Here is a 17,084-nt window from a genome sequence, read left to right on the forward strand (position 1 = left end):
GAGGCTGGGCTCAAGGGTATGCTTTTAATCATTTGTAGTAGCCCTTCTAGAATAGTGGGAGTGACCTTGTTCTTTCTACCTGCCCTTGAAATCAAGAGACAAGGTTGAAGAATAGTCAAGAGACAGCTTGACACTCAAGCACAAAAAAAAAGAGCAAAAAAAAAGGGGATAAATGAGAAACTGGGGAAAGTTGCATGGACTGCAAATGGCACTATCTGCTATCCTGCGTATAAAACTCACCCCTCATATGCTGGCATACAGTAACCACCTTCTATGTTCACTGGAAAAAACACTTCCACTCTCTAAAAAAATCCCTTGTTAAATGTCAATAACTGAGCAAAAATCTGAATATCCATATCTACCACGTACTTAAGTACTATGATCAGAAGGAGCTTCAAGAAATCTTAAGCAGTGGCAAATCTTCTTTTGGCAGTGATATGATAATTTATGCTGATAGATGTCAAGTCAGCTAACTGTAATAAAGAATCCATTACAGAACTGAAAAGAATAAATGAAGCTGAATAAATTATTGAAGGATCTGGAGTGAACAACACCAGATGACTACTGATCATGAAAAATACACGTTCTCATGTTGCTGTCAACCACTGTGTTCATAAAAGCAAAACAATTTGCCAACACTTAGTGTCTGCCCCTGTCCCTGATCCTTGCCAGCGATATGAAAAGTTTCCACACCTGGCTGATGAACCCATTACTCTATTTCTATCCCATTGGGCAAAATTACTCCTGCTTTAGCAAGTGAAATGCTCAACTCTCTTAACACCTGGTTGCACAACAGCAGACCTGATCAGTCTAATGAAATCATAGAATCATTAGCATGGAAAAGATCTCCAAGATCATCTATCACCAATACTGCCCACTAACCCATGTCCCTTTGTGCCACATCTCCATGGTTCTTGAACTCCATCACCTCCAACTACAGCAGTGTACTTGCTATCTCAGACACATCATCTGCCTCTTCAGAAAGTGTCCCCCAAGATCTTCTAACTCCTCCATTCACCTGTATCTGGGGACAGACTGAAAGACCTCTACACCCATCACCACAAGTGCAACTGTGGTTTATGAGAAAGAACACACAGATATTTGATCACAATACTTCTAATTTATAGACCTTGTTCAAGTTCTTTCTCTCTAGATGCTGTTCTAATAAATAAGGCCCAATTCTGATTCTTATTTCTGTATCTTTATTCACTACACAGTGGGACAAATATATCAAGTGTTGATAACAAGAACAAAGTATTGACTTTATAGGATGCAAAAAAAAAAGCATTTTTCAGTGTAATAATTGACCAAATCCAGAGGAAGGCAAAAATCTTAAGACACAGTAAGTGGAATCCACATGCAGAATCACGCAGAGCTAAGTCTTCCCTGAATCTGTATGACACCGTTTCCTACCGAGGAATGGCACAGAGCTGGTGTGGAGGTGGCTTCATTGTAGTTGAAAACACAAACTTGGTGTTGACTTCTTTCACTCCGTCTGGCAGGGTGAAGGTGAACGCCTGCATCAGGGTGCAGAAGATGATGAAAAGCTCCAGCGTTGCCAGCAGTTCCCCCATGCACACACGGTGCCCTGGGAAAAGAGAGAAAAGGCAAAGGATTTCTATCAAACCTACCTTTCTAGCTCTGGGCTTATTAGCATTATGAATTTTTCTAATACTGTTGTGATAACTGGGTCTCTGCTAGAAGAGAAGCCAGATCTTTTCCAAGAAAAAGGCCTCTGTACGTCATTTCTTCTCTTCCAATCTTTTCCACTTCCAATTGGGCTTTTCTCTTCCTGGAGTTCTTCAAGACATTGGAATGTATTTCTATACCTCTTTGTAGATGCCTCCTCAGTTCACACTGAGGAACGACTGGATCTTTGGTTACTATCACATGGAATAAGTCAGTCCCTGTTCAGTGCATTTACCTATTGAGAATGGTAAGAACGCTTCTCTGTGCACAAAGTTCCCATCTTTATCAAGGAAGTGTCCTGGGTTGAACTGATCAGGTGTTTCCCATTTTTCAGGATCTGACAGAACAGAGTCAATATTTGCCAGGACGATGGTGTCCTGAAAAAAAAAGAGTACATTTGTTAAAGTGCATTGGTTTTACTTTTCCTATTGCTATTGTATTTTTGTATTGCACTTTTCAGTAACATAATGAGTAACAGTTTAATTTTCCCCTGTTACTCTGTGATTTCTGCAGTGCTGTAGTTGCTTTGAGCAGATCCAGAAAGAAGGGATGAAAATGCAACTAAGGGAAAGGAACTGATGGGAGAACGTCTAGAACCAGCCCTAATGCAACTTGAAAACGTTTCAGATTCATTATGACACTTGCAAGATGCCACATTTAGAATCCTGCAGTGTGAAAATAATTTCTTATTTCCAAGGTTTTCAAGTAGAAAACATGCAGCGTGGTTGTTGAGTACCTTTGGAATAGGAAATCCCAGCAGCTCCGTGTCCTTCACAGTATATCTGGGAAGTGCAATTAAGACAATATTACTGTATCGTTGGATTTCATGAATTACAGCATTTGTGTACGGCAAGTTTTTTCTGTCTGTGTAGCAAATTAAACGGGAACTGCCCAGGACAGCATCCAGCTCCTTATGGACTTTCTCTGGAATGAAACAGTCAGCTTTAAATGCACAATAACCTGTAAACCCTACAGTCACCCTTTTTCCTATTTTTTTTTTTTTTTTTTTTTTATGATTATACCTATTGGTTTTTTTACAGTTATAATTATATCCAGTAAGATGAAAAACACATTAAAAAGAAAAAAAAAATCAACTTCCCACGTGGATGAGCTAAATGAAATAGTAATCCCTTATAAAGAGACTGCTTTAAAAACTAAGCAAGGTTCAGTCTTCACTCAAATCATACAGGAATGAATTAAAAAGGCAATCTCTGCTCTGAAATGACCTGATTAATACCACAGCCTTGATTATTGGAATTAGATTGATTCTGTGCATCAGGAAACTCAGAGAGGCTGACAGACCTTGTTGTGAGCATTCAGCACACGCACTCCAGTCTCAAATTTTAGGTCTTTTGAAGAGCCATTAGTTAACAACTATGGGAAATCCCTTCTCTTTATCACCTCTGTTTTCTCCTGCCAGTCTCCTTTTGCTGGAAAGTACTCAGGAGCAAATGGAACAGCAGGAGTCACAAGTCAAAGGCCCATCAAGTGCTCATGGAAAGTCTGACCAATCTTAAGTGGAGGGGCAGGGGGCAATAAATCTCATCCTAGAGTGCATCAGATGGATCACACCCTGAATTCTGAGAAGATCTCCTGGAAATGAAGCCTGAAAGGATTCTTTGTTAAAACTGTGGCACTGAGGGACATGGGCTAGTGGGCATGGTGGTGACAGTCAGCCTAGATGATCTTAGTAGTCTTTTCCAACCTTAATGATTGTGTGTATGAAGAAACAGATGTATGCAGTTCGCCTGATTCCCGCTCTGCACATCCATTTCTCTGCTGTTCTTTAAGTAGCTCTGCTACTATTTGAACGTGCATGATTTCTAAGCAGCAGCAAAACTGTGTGTGCTTACCTTGAACATCAGGGTAAGCCACCATGTAAAGCAATGCCCAACGCAAAGTGGTGGCTGTCGTTTCTGTGCCAGCCAGAAAAAGGTCAAAAACAGTCTGTGTCAAATTGGCCTTGTCATATGTAGCATCAGCATCTTCTTTAGTCTGCATACGTGAATGGCAAACAGCAAGTTAAGACACAAAAAGAGAAGCAAAGCACCTTCTTGTATCACAGAAATGTTCACTCGTACGACCCAAAGTGGAAAAAAATAAAACAAAACCCTGAAGGGCAGAAAAAAACCTTATTGAATAACATGAAGACATTTTCTAATATTCCTCAGTGTATTTGCAAATTTATCCTGCCTGTGTGCTCATGTTGTTTCCAGCCATGACGAATTTATGCGGTCACTCCTGCTGCACATCCCACTACAGTTTGTGTTCTTAGATGTATCTTAACCATATGCAGATCTATTACTGTGCTTACAAGAAATGTACCTGCAAACCTACTCATATTACTACTTCACCCTCCTCCTCCCATCCCACAGTTTCAGCTTTTGGTTTTTTTTTCTCTAATTCATCCAACTATAAGCTTTTCTAGGGAGAGATTTTATATTCCCTTAACTGCTATTAAACACCATAATAATTAAAGGAATACTTAAAATCCCCATTTGTCAGTGGTGCCTAAGAGAAGCTGGTAGACACTCACTTTAGCCATCTGATCCAAATAGTAACCAATAAAATCTTCATTTCCATCTATTTTTCCTTTGTGGCTTTCAATTTCCTCTTCTAACAGAGCCCTCATAGCACGTATACTGGCCAAAGCCTTCTTACACCGTGTCAGAAAACAGGCTGCAATCCAGGGAAGTCGATCGTGGACCTGTAAAAGAGGTAATTCAGATATGTGGTATTACTGACATCAGCATGCTAAATTTGAATCCTAATATAGGACTGTAGGTAGTGGAAGAAGGGAATGAAAGACTCCATGACTGTATTTTCACTGCTACCTCCAAAGGATATTGCCTACCTGGTAATGTATTAAAGGTTTTTTTTAGTCCTTATTTTGGGATAAAAAAAACGTAAGGATTTTTAATTTCTTATTTATTTTTAACCAAAAGTTTCAAATTGACCCTCAGATTAGCTAAGAACTCAGTTAGTGAGAGATGGTGAAAAATCATGCAAGGTGCAAAGCCTGCCAAGTTCCAGCCATGTACATTGGTATTCTTGCCTATATACAGCGCTGCAGGTCCCATCTGTAAATGGTTAATAGTATAACTACCCTGGTTTCAGGCTGTCTGCCCAACTGCTTTCACAGCTGCAGTCACAACTTCACGCAGAACCACAACAGCAAATTGTTCTGTCCATTGAACCAGAGGTTACAGTGGGAGCTGCTGCCATCAGTGGGGCAAACATCAGTTTTGAACGGGTCATCTGGAAGTACCATTCCAATGTGTGCTTCAGTACCTCTAGGTGCACCAGCATTCGTTTTTGCTATAAAACCAGCCAGATGCCTTTACAGTATCTGTGTGTAAGATAATATAAAAAATCATTATCCTCACATAAAATGAGATGCTGTTTGTAAATGCTGATATATCGTCCACAGCTTCAATCAAGCGGAGAAGTCTTTTATCTTCTATGGAGAAGCGGCGTCCCAAAATCAGAGCACAAATTACATTGGAGACAGCATGAGTAACAGGCACGGTGGGGTCCACAGGTTTTCCTGTAAACACAGCAAGCAGTTTCACCATTAACACCAAATCTGCTCTTTCCCACTGAGCAGAAAGCTGGAGAAATAGAATCATTGAATCATTAGGGTTGGAAAAGACCTCCAGGATCACCAAGTCCAACCCCAACCCATCCCCACCATGCCCTCAGTGCCACATCTCCACGGTTCTTGAACTCCAAATAACATTTTACCAAATTCCCTTCATGCTACTACATTATAAGATGGAAAGTTGCGATTTGTCAGCAAAATATATGAGTAAAAATAACTTCAGACAGCCAAAACGTTGTTGTTGATTAAATAAAACAGCAAGACAGACAGAGGAAATGGAATTCATAGTGGTAATAAGGAAAACATAACCCCTTTCAGAGAACCTTGGCATTCTGTTTGGCAATAATTGGTAGTAAAAAAGGGTAGAGGCAGATACCTTTGGTGTTCCGCAGGTACTGAACCAGGTGACAGGCTTCCTCCTGGATTCGACGCTCCTGGCTTTGTTTCCCTACTCCTAATTTCCTCATTGTTAGGAGCCCAAAGCGCCGCTGTTGCTTCCAGAGATGACCATTAGAGAACATAACACCTAGGATCATAATGAATTAATGCTTTATGAATGAGTGAATTGAAACTATTAACGTTTCAAAGATGTTTCTCCGCCATGCTAATCTTTCTCAGTTTTTGCCAGCAGATGTGTAGCATTCCTCTTTCCCTTTCCTTCCTCCTTCCTTCTAGTTTTGCCATTTATATCCCATATAGAAACTTGCCATAGCCGTATTCTGCCATTATTGTTACAAGAGAACCCAAAAAGAGACGTTTCATAAAACCTCGTGAAAATATCAACCTATATTCCACTATACATTCAACACTGTTTCCAAAACCACAGAAAATAACAGTTACCATTTCCATTAGTCAAAAACCTGAAAGCTCTTCTTAATGGCCTTCCGGCAACCTCTTCAGCATGGGCAGTCATCCCCTCCTTCACTGCCTGGTACCCTTGTAGAACAACTACAGGTATGCTCGAAAGCCATAAGGTGAAAATATTGCCATAGGTGCTGGCCATCTGTAGAACAAAAGAGCATCACAACAACACAAGTGAGAACTGGCACTTTAAAATCCAGCAAGGTCAGGCTGGATGGGGCCCTGATCACCTGGTGGAGCTGTGGGTGTCCCTGTTCATTGCAGGGAGTTGGACAGATGGACATTAAGCATCCTTCCAACTCAAACGGTTCTATGACTCCGTGATTCTACATTTAACTGATCCCCACTGATTTTCACATTCATACAGATGAATACAGTTCTGAATGCTCCCTCCAGCATTCAGAAGAAAACTACGTGAACAAAAACTTGCCTTCATTCTTCAGCCAGCTGATGAGTCCACCAGTGAATTGCCTGCAAATACATACCTTTCTAAGGATGTCGTGGTGAATCTGGAACTTCATCTGCAGCAGATTCCCAACGAGGGGGAGTGGAGCTGGACCAGGAGGAAGCTGTCTTCGCTTCCATTGCATTCCCAGGAACTGCATGAGCAGCAGAGAGGCTGCCAAACATACAAGCACTACACTCACTGTTAACATTTCCCTTCTGCCTCACACGGCGAGCTTGTCTCTGAAAAACTGCTACATAAAGAGAGGGCAGATCCATTTATCTTGTTCTGCTGGTACCTCCCCAAGAAGAAAATGTGCAGACTTCTATTCTTCCTTCTTTATCACTTTCCTTTACCTTCTGATCCCAGAGAATTACACGTTGCTTTCATGCACATGGCATTGCTCCATTATATTACAGCCACAAATCCAGCAAGTGTTGGTCCTTCAAGGGATACCAAAAGCAGTTAATTACACCCTGAGACCACGGTGACAAAAATCCCTGCTAAAGGTGCTGGTTTCATCAGGGGCCTCTTGCAAGAGCAGAGAAAACCAGCAGAGCTTTCTGGGGGTGCTGCACAGGTAGGTGAGGCTGTGAGGTGGTGGTGACCAAGCAGAACGAGGAATTTCTTCAGCCACTGCCTGCAGCAGAAATAAAGATGACAGCTTCGTGAGCCTCTTTCACAAGTGCCCTCAAGCAGCTCCACTGGGGAGCTGTGCTCTGCTGCTCCTTTATGCAGAGGAGGCCACAAGGACAGTGCAGCTCCGGTGCCGCTTTGGCATTCTCCCAGGAGCAGCAGCAGCTTAAAGCCAGGCTCACCTGGCTCCAACTGGGGCATGCGGCACTCTGGGAGGTCACCCAGATGGCTTAGCTGCACGCTCACCAACCTTATCCACTTCAGAGACCACTTGGAATTCCTTTCTTGTGGCACTGTCATTTTCTCTGTCTCAAATCACTCCCACCTCTAAAAGCAGATTACCCAAAGTCTTCTCATGAGGAGGAAGTCGTGATGGAAGCAGCTGTGCTGGGAGGACGCCCCAAACAGAACTGCTGTCCTTCAGCAGTTTTCTCTGCAAGGAACACAGCGTGCAATTTCCTGGCTGTCGCTGACTCTGCATTGCTCCGGCCTTTGGGCAGAGCTGGACGCAGGGCTCCAGGCATGGCCTCACCAGTGCTGAGCAGTAGGGAAGGATCACTTACCATGACCTGCTGGCAACACTGTGACCCCTGGCACTTTGCTAGTGGCTGGCCCCCACCCAGACTTCACATCACTGAGCACTGCCCCCTGAGCCCAGTCATTAAACCAGTTCTCTGTTCACCCCTCTGTCTGCCCATCCAACCTGTAGCTCGGCAGTTTATCAATGGCAATCTTATGTGGGACAGCATCAGCGTCCTTACTGAGGTGCCACATTCACTGCTCTCTCCCCATCCATCCTGCTGATCGTTTCACTGCAGAGATTCATCCCGTTGGCCAAACACAACTTTCCTTTGGAAGCATTAGTCTTCACAAACAAACAAAATTAAGAAATTCAAATTGGTAAATTGAGAAATATCATAATAATATAGTAAGAATACAAGCAAAATAAAAATGCCAAACTAGTCATTATTAAAGATTACGGCGTTACTGAAGATACCAGGGTGGGTGGGTAGAGCATACATAAAAAAATAAATTTGTTTGCTGACCGGCTCAAAGCTACCTGTAAGCCTTTTTGAAACACTGAGATTAAATGTTTATGAAAGCCATTCGCTACTTGCCACAATGTACTTTCACAAAGTTAAGACTGTTCCCATGTGCTTCGGGTTGCCACAATTGTTTGGACATTGATTTGCACAAATCAAGCACACGCTTAAAATTTTTGGCTTTGTTCTGTTAGCTTAGGGTGTGAAAGACTTTTGCTTCCATGCTGACCTTGCTGCATTGTTGCAATCACCTCTGTAGACAGAATCATGCTGACTGAGATCCATTTGTTTATGAGTTTGGGGGATGTGGTACCATCATGTTGGCAGAAAGGCTCTAGAAGAGCACACGGTGGAGGAAGATCCTGAACAGGACAGAAGCAGCAGAAAGATTTGTTATGAGCTCTCACAATGGAATCAAACTGCAGTGCTGACCTGCTTCTGCAATAAGAATGACAGGTGTTATAGCCACAATTTGGGAACCACAAGTCTGGATAACAGTGGAGAAAAATACTGGGTATTTTAACAATGATATGAAACCTCCATAGCACTTGGGATGGAAATTAGAAACAAACTGCCTAATATATCACATGCAGCAGCTGACAAACATGCAAGCACAAAGTATTCCTTACTGAAGTTTGTCCCGCTATGACTGCAGAACAGCAGCCACCACAGGTTCAGGATCTATTTAAAAACACAAAGTTAAATTGCACAGATTACTTCTGAATGAAAGATGACTCCAGTGCCAGCAAGCTTACTGCTTTACCTAGCACATTTCCTTTTGCCCACTGGAGTTTTTACTTTCTCCTTTTCACAGAATAGTTGGGTCATCCAGTCCCAAGCCTTTTCTGCAGGCTGGTTGCTGCCCACCACATCAAGCTGTCTGAACTGACCTTCAACACCTCCACAGCTTCTCTGGGCTGCCTGTGCAGAGCCTCACCACCCTCTGAGTAAACAATTTCTTCCTAACATCCAACCTAAATCTCCCCTCTTCTGGTTTATAGCCATTAGCTCAGCTACTAGAAAGCTGTGTGCTGAGGTCTGCACTGAGGCCCCGTGCTCATGGAAGGAAATTTGCCCTTGAGAAACTACAGCAATATTTCCTGCCCTGTGTAGACACACCAGCTGGCGCACAGCTCATTCAGAGATCCCTGAACAACTCTTTTCCTCCTTGAAACCATCCTAGGGGCTCAGAGCCACCACCTTTGGGAAGTGCATTTCTATATCCCACTCTAGAATTGAGAATCAGAGGACCATTTGAGTTGGAAGAGACCCTTACATGCCACGTGGTCCAACCCCCTGCACTGAACAGGGGCCCCTACAGCTCCATCAAGTGCTCAGAGCCCCATCCAGCCTGACCATGGGCAGCCCCAGGGATGGGGCATCCACCACCTCTCTGGGCAACCTGTGCCAGTGCCTCATCAACCTCACTTCATTTTTTTTTCTTCTATCCAGTCTAAATCTCCTCTCTTTTAATTTGAAAATATGCATGAATGCATAGAAATGCATGGGAATGATGGGAAGCATCCCTCAGGACCTAGCTTTAACATTTGTTTTCCCCCATTGGGATTCCTATTGAGCCTTGAAGTAAGACCAGACACTCTAATAATTTTCTGTGTTTATTTCATTTCTAATATATGAGAAAAAATGTACATAGATTTTTCCATATGCTAAGAAAAGGAAAACCAGAGTATTTTTCAGGTCCAGCTTCTTAAAAACGTAACACAACAGTACAGATTCACGCTGAACTTGATCTAGAAATGGGGAATATAAAAGGTACAGAAAAGAAAAGATCAGTGTACTTGCAAACCCCTGGGAGTGCCTCTTCCCCAAATCTACCACGCGCTGCAACCTAGCGAAGAACTGCACAGAGCTTATAGGGGTGAGGTTTCATTGTGCTCCCAAAGACAAAGCTCAGATTGATCTCCTTATCTCCTTCTGGTGGGGTGAACTTGAATGTCTGCAGCAGGCTGCAGAAGATGATGAAAAGCTCCATCTTGGCCATCACCTCTCCCAGACACACACGATGACCTGCAGGGGAAGGGGAAATGCAGTCAGTCCCCATCCCAGGCTGGAGCCTTGCACTTTCTGAGATTACACTCCCTTTGTTTTGCTTTTTTTCCACAAGGAAAATATTACTGCTTCACACTCAGAGTCTAACTCTGTTAGTTATTAGCACGCCTACCTGCTGAGAAGGCTAGGAATGCCTCTCGGATCACAAAGTTCCCATCCTTGTCCAAGAAATGACCAGGGTTGAACTGGTGAGGGGTCTCCCAATACTCAGGGTCAAAAAGAGTTGAGTCTATGTTTGCCATGATGATGGTACCCTGCAAGGAAGTTGCTGTTGGCTCAATTCTGCCTCTCAAACATTGAGAACAAAAGGACACAAATGAATTCCACATAGAATCTGGGGCACTGCTGAGCACATGGTTAGAATAGAACAAGTTTTTTATTGGGAAAAAATGCTTAATCATAAACTGTCCTATTTTGTTGAGGTTTTTATAGTGTTTTTGTGTGTTTGTTTCTTCAAAAAATGAAGAAAAGAAACCTCTGTATCTCAGCTTCAGACATTTCCCTGCTTTATTCCCTTTATGCCTCCTTTTCCATTCTGTTAGCAAATGCAACAGGGTATGAGGTCATTCACCTTCTTATCCTAAACCTAGTAAAATGATTTTCCCAATTCTGACAAGCTTTGATAGATTTACAAATGAAAAATAGTGCACCCTGCAAATGAAATAGTACATTTTAACTTATAATTGCCAAGGCAAAGGGAGAGCACAGAGCGATGCTGTGCAGGAAGATCACAGAATCACAGAATTGCCAGGGTTGGAAGGGACCTCAAGGATCATGAATCTCCAACCCCCTGCCACACGCAGGGCCACCAACCTCCTCATTTAATACTAGACCAGGCTGCTCAGGGCCCCATCCAATCTGGCCTTGAACACCTCCAGGGATGGGGCATCCACAGCCTCTCTGGGCAGCCTGTTCCAGTAATGTGGCCAAAGATCACACTGGAACAGACAGGATACCTTTGGAACCTGATAACCCAGCACGGTTGTATCCTTCACTGCTTGTCTGGGAATGGTGATTAAAATAATGCTGCTAAAGCGGATGATCTCATGAATCACAGCATTTGTGTAAGGCAGTTTCTTTCGATCCTCATAGTCGATTTGGTGGGAAGAGCCCAGAACAGCATCGAGCTCCTTTTGGACTTTCTCTAGGGAGGAAAAAAAAAAAGAACTTTATATGTAGAATAACACTATGACACTATGTTTTGTATGAAATGGCTGTCTTTTCAGTTTCAGATTACTAGTAGTAACAGAAAAAAAATAAAATATGTAAATAAATTATACTTCTTATATCCTAAAATGTAAATACAATTATTGAGGTACTACTTGACTAGAATCTGATATTTCCCAAACTTTAAGTCCTGTGGTTAGATGATTAAGCTCAATGGATTTATTGATCTTCATAGTTAAAGGAAGGGGAGCAAATTAATTAAACAAGAATTTCTGAGCAATAGGTTAAACTCAAGCTACTGGTTTTACTCTAGCTTGAAAAGGTGATCTTAAAGAAAATAAATAAAATAAATATGTGGAACAGACAATTGATCTACTTGAAAGATAGAATCATAGAATCACCAAGGTAGGAAAAGGCCTCCAAGATCATCCATCCAACCATCCACCTCTCACCAGTATTTCCCACTAAACCATGTCCCTCAGTACAACAGCTAAACACCTTCATGTCTGTCTCTGACTCACCTTGGATGTCTGGATAAGCCACCATGTAGAGTAGTGCCCAACGCAGAGTGGTAGCAGTGGTCTCTGAGCCACCCAGGAAGAGATCAAAAACAGAATGCAACATGTTTTCTTCATCATAAGTAGAATTTGGGACATTTTTAGTCTACAGGTGTCAATGAGAAAGGTGAAGTAAGAGCACAGAATCCATCTAAATATCAGCATCTTTAAAATCACCCGTTGCCCACCCTGCCCTCAGGATCCCAGAGTATAAAAATAAACGAAGGTACTATTTTTTACTTCTGAAACAGGTAATTGGCTATTCAAGGTTCATATTTGAATTTGGTAGGGATAGCATCTGTGCCAGCTCCAGCACAAATTACTCACTTTCTCCATCTGATCCAGGTAAAAGTCAATGAAATCTTTGTGTTCTTCCACTGTGCGTCTCTCCCTATGACTTTTGATCTCCTGCCTTATGAAAGAATGAATAAAATTACAGCAAGATTCTACTTTTCGTATGGATCCTGGGAGGTACCCTAAAGGCCATGGGAGAACTTCAAATATCTGTGGAGCAAGCATTCAACACAGCTGCTGTAAGTTATACAACACAAGCAAGGCCACACAGAAATACATGCAGACATTTTTGGTGATGAGTTACTGAGTTAATTTCAACCTTGGGTTCCTACCTTTGCTGCATAACTCAACTAGTATCTGCCCTGCTAATTCATCAACAAAAGAATCCAGTTTTGCAGATAGATCTGTTTTGTGTGCATCAACAGTGATACAGTTAATATTAATATATATTACCTTGATATATAGGAAAAAAAATCTCTTTTATTCCAGTATAATGAACATTACTTTTCAACTTAACAATAGTCATGTTTCCAGTTCAGAAATGGAATTCAGAAATTTCAACGCCCCCAGCACTTTCCTTTCCTGGGAAATTCTAATAAAAATTATTAATATAATGGTTGGACAACATCACATCCAAAGCGCTTCAAATCCAGTTCATAGTCATGGTAGGTATTTTTTGTAAAATCAGCATTTAATGTGTACTAAATACTGCAATAACTATGACAATATATAATGCTATAATTATTATGGCATGAAAATTGTCTAATTACTATCACCCAATAGTGCGATATCATGTTCAGTAATTAAATAATTTGCATGTTAAACGAGCCATTTTCTCACATAGTAAAGGTAGCTGTTCCCAAAAGCCACAATCTCACTGTATGCTTCCATCAGCTGGCGGAAAGTTTCATCCTGCAGGGAGAAACGATGCCCGAACACCACAGCACAGATCACATTGGAGACTGCATGAACAATGGGGAAGGAAGGGTCAACAGCTCTTCCTGCAAACAGAGAGAAGCGCTGGTCACAAAAACACCATCTTCTTTGCTATTTTGAAAGCAAGATCACAATGATGTTTTGCCACAGATATCCCCTGTGCAAAAATTATCTTTCCCCTCTGTGTTACACAAACTACACGCTGTGTCAAAACCACGACCATGCTCCCAGCCACTTCGGTGCCATACCGTCTTTGCTCCTGAAGAACTCCACCAAGTGCCGGGCCTCGGTTTGTATCCCACGTTCCATTCCTTTATTCCCCATTCCCAGTTTCCGGAGAGTCGCAATTCCAAAACGTCTCTGATCTTTCCAGATGAGACCATTTGAAACCAGGATACCTTCAGCCATCAAGAATCAATTGGATGCCGTGTTAATATTCATGTAACGTCGATACTTGCTTGCAAGCTACGTTTGCCAACATCCCCACACGGGTATTGTGTCCCTACAGATGTTGTGTCACCACTGCAGGAGTGGCAGAGAGCTTTCCTCAGACAGTACGTTCAGGTTTCTACCACCTGGAGATACGATGGCCTCTCACTTTAGGCTGCTCAAGGCCTAGAGACCTTTCTGAGGAGCCCATTGGAGAGGTCCGCAGGTTTCCTGCTCTTGTTCCCCTATGTTTGGATGGATACGAAGCTGGTGGGAACCAGTGTAACCACTCCTGTTTCAAATACAGAACTCTATCCTCCATCCACCAAGATTCATCAGTGCCTGATGTAAACAATAGCACAATAAGAACTTCTAAACAAGGACATATTGCACCTACAGTCCCACTAATGCATCTAAAACTCCAGTGCCGTGGGACAGCCCCAAGGGCCACTTCTTGTTCAATAGCTCAGTGCATGCTTTCTCCATAGCAGCCATTGTGTAAACAAGCTTCAAGAATTACTTCAGCCTCTACTCTCAAGCTTCAGATGAAGGATTGAAAGCCATCAGATGGATTACTTCAAAGCAAGGCACAAACTCAGACACCAATAATGGATAAATTAGATTAGCAAGTACAAACGCTGCTGCTTTGGTAAGATTCTGGAACACTTGTGTGATAGTGGGACATAGCAGACAACTGAGGAATGCTGCAGAATTGCTGTATTTTGTTTCTCCTGGACAAATGGAATGGGTGAACAGGGAACTAAGAGCTTGTCAGCAGACAAAGTCCTTCAGCAGATATATGCATCTCACCTTTTCCAGAAGAAAATCTGTTGAACAAGTGGGTCTGTAGCCGCCCAGAAACATCCTCTGAGTTGGTGGTGAGGCCATCCTTCACCGCTTTGAAGCCATACAGCACCACTACAGGTTTGTGGCCCAGCCATAGGGTGCAGATGTTCCCATAGGTTTTTGCTAGCTGCACATTAGTCGATGCAAAACAAAAACAAACAAACCGAAAAGCTGTTGGAGAAACATCAACCAAAATGCACACACAATGGGATCTGCTCTTCCAACATGACGTTACCCCAGGGTTCAGGAAATGAAGAGGGGGAAATGGTTTTGTTCTGTGATGGGAACATTTATGGCAGTAAAGCTGTGGCATTGCTCTGGAATCCCACTATTCAGAGTAATGTGAATGGTCAAAAGCACAGCTGCTCTTGCTCTTTTTAACACATAGCGTGGGTTGTCTTTGGGATAATAACAATTATGGAAATGCTCCTGGCTGGGTATTTACAGCTCACATTAGGTTTCATATGAATGTTCAGCTGCCCAATTTCAGTTACATTTATCAACTCCTCATTTTGCTTCCTCGGCCAAAAAAACTAGAACTTCTTGAAATTACACATTTACATACAGAACACTGGAAAAACAGGTTCAAAAATGCTGAAATCCTCCATTTGTCTTTAACCCGAGGACATCACTATCCCAATATTCATTTTATTTGACTCCTTTAGGCATTACATTTATCTTTCCATCTTTCCTCCAACTGAAGTTCTCCTAACCAACACATCAGCCTATCGACAACCATCGTCATTGGTTACAGCTTTTGCTCCTTCACTCCCATCCACAAACACATACCTTTTTCAGGCTCCCATGATCAGCTCTAAAATTTATCCACCACAAGCTTCCAATGATGGGAAATGGGATCGGGCCAGGAGGAAACCGGCGACTTCTCCATCGCAGTCTCAGGAACTGCAAACCCAGCAGAAACAAAACTAGGGATAATATCATCACAGTCACCATTTCACACCTCCAAACTAGTCTGTCACTGAGAAAGCTGTTATTAATCTGTTAAACTGACTCTGTTCTACTTAACTCTTCCCAAAGAGGATCCAGACTGACACATCCAAGCTTTCTTTCCTACCACATTTCTCTAACCAACAAAATGAAGAGCGTTTCCACCTCTGAGCATACTTAATACATTGCTATGCTGCAATATGCTAATAGCTGCCATCACATTGAGATCCAACCAAGGCCAGAAGGCGGGCACTTCATTCTGACTCGCATCTGATATTCAGAAACGTCCCCTTGAGCAATTAGTTTGGTTGGAAGTGTCACTCACAGCACTGGCTATGTGCAAGCTGAGAGCTGGGATACTAAACTGGAGATTTTGGTGTGCCTGCCTGTGTGTGGGTTGTTGCTTTTGTTTGTTTTTCCGTATTTGTGCATGTTTTTTAAAGAAAAAAAAAAAAGACATTTGGTTGTTGATAGCTTATAGATTTCCCCACTGTCGATTATCAGAAGTAGTTCTGAAAATATCTATGGTCTGTTTCATCCTTTCTCAGTACAAAGCCTCTGTGACATCCACAACTTTCCAAACACACAACTTTCAGAAAAATAATTTTCTCTTCCACAGCCCTCCTCAAGTCCTTCTGAACAGGAGACAGGTGAAAACATACTGTTTTCCAGAATAAATCTGTATCATGAGTGAGTGCGCTGGGGATGGGTTTATGGTTGGTTGGACTAGATGATCTCGGAGGTCTTTTCCAACCTTAATGATCCTAATCCTGCTTAAAAAATGTACTCTATCACAGAATCACCAAGGTTGGAAGAGACCTCTCAGATCACTCAGTCCAACTGTCCTCATATTACTACTATTTCCCACTAACTGTGTCCCTTAGTGCAACATCTAAATGCCTCTTGAACGCCTGCATGGACAGTGACTCCACCACCTCCTCGGGCATCCTGTGCCAGTGCATCACCACTCTTTCAGAGAAGAACTTCCATCTGTGTCTGTTCATTCTGATCTGCATCAGATTTCTCACCTATCCTACAATTCCAATGTTACAGTGGTGTTACTCATTGACAAATGAATTGTCTCACAACACAAACGTAGAACTCTTAAGATTTCTTGATCACTCTGAAGTTTATATGCCAGATGCTTCTGATCACGAAAGGTAGGACTGATCCCAGAGGAAGAGTTAGAAAAGAAACAGGAACAGAGTGTGACTTCTTGTCAGAACGCCACTGGTACTTCACAAGCCCACACTGCCTCTGGGAAAAAAATTAAGAGTAAAAAGAGACGCTTGATTTCTACTGATTTAGTATATCACAAAAACATACATTTAGTTAAAAACCTGTTCAGATGTTGTGTATGCCTGGTTATATAGGACACAACTGTATTTTACAATGGTCATGTCCTCATCTGGAAAATTTTTAATACACATCTTGTCTGAAATCACTCCCAGCTTTCTATCGAATCGCTTCTTGTTCTGTTCAGGTTTCCACCTCTGTAAACACAGCTATGGCTTTGCATACTTTGGCCCCATAGTTCAGTTCATGGAACTTTCATAGGCATT

General features: G+C 42.2%; 2 protein-coding genes across 2 annotated transcripts; both read right to left on the reverse strand.

Moving 5' to 3' along the window:
- Positions 1-1,228: 1,228 nt before the first annotated feature.
- On the reverse strand, positions 1,229-6,808 carry LOC116235525 (cytochrome P450 2J6-like). The gene is made up of 9 exons (XM_031603741.1): positions 6,637-6,808; positions 6,131-6,293; positions 5,667-5,816; positions 5,076-5,236; positions 4,226-4,396; positions 3,543-3,684; positions 2,426-2,613; positions 1,925-2,066; positions 1,229-1,588 (listed from the first exon to the last, which is right to left on the reverse strand). Exons 1-9 carry the CDS (start codon positions 6,805-6,807, stop codon positions 1,410-1,412), a joined length of 1,467 nt encoding a protein of 488 aa, XP_031459601.1. The 5' UTR covers position 6,808; the 3' UTR covers positions 1,229-1,409.
- A 3,213-nt stretch (positions 6,809-10,021) lies between these two features.
- On the reverse strand, positions 10,022-15,528 carry LOC116235524 (cytochrome P450 2J2-like). Its single transcript, XM_031603740.2, has 9 exons — positions 15,364-15,528; positions 14,539-14,701; positions 13,548-13,697; positions 13,204-13,364; positions 12,397-12,573; positions 12,034-12,175; positions 11,302-11,489; positions 10,458-10,599; positions 10,022-10,303 (listed from the first exon to the last, which is right to left on the reverse strand). Exons 1-9 carry the CDS (start codon positions 15,526-15,528, stop codon positions 10,125-10,127), a joined length of 1,467 nt encoding a protein of 488 aa, XP_031459600.1. The 3' UTR covers positions 10,022-10,124.
- Between the last annotated feature and the right edge of the window lie 1,556 nt (positions 15,529-17,084).

Source organism: Phasianus colchicus, chromosome 10 (genome assembly GCF_987193195.1).
Source record: "Phasianus colchicus chromosome 10, bPhaCol1.hap1.1, whole genome shotgun sequence".
In the NCBI taxonomy this organism is placed as follows: domain Eukaryota; kingdom Metazoa; phylum Chordata; class Aves; order Galliformes; family Phasianidae; genus Phasianus; species Phasianus colchicus.

Excerpts from the sequence above, each read along its gene's own strand:
- LOC116235525 (XM_031603741.1), bottom strand. The coding sequence starts at position 6,807 with ATGTTAACAGTGAGTGTAGTGCTTGTATGTTTGGCAGCCTCTCTGCTG. Across the intron at positions 5,817-6,130 it reads GTTTTTGACTAATGGAAATG|GTGTTATGTTCTCTAATGGT; the intron begins GTAACTGTTATT and ends TTATGATCCTAG. Across the intron at positions 2,067-2,425 it reads TGGGATTTCCTATTCCAAAG|GACACCATCGTCCTGGCAAA; the intron begins GTACTCAACAAC and ends TTTTTTTTTCAG.
- LOC116235524 (XM_031603740.2), bottom strand. The coding sequence starts at position 15,528 with ATGGTGACTGTGATGATATTATCCCTAGTTTTGTTTCTGCTGGGTTTG. Across the intron at positions 13,698-14,538 it reads CAGATTTTCTTCTGGAAAAG|GTATCCTGGTTTCAAATGGT; the intron begins GTGAGATGCATA and ends TGATGGCTGAAG. Across the intron at positions 13,365-13,547 it reads GTTCTTCAGGAGCAAAGACG|GAAGAGCTGTTGACCCTTCC; the intron begins GTATGGCACCGA and ends CTCTGTTTGCAG.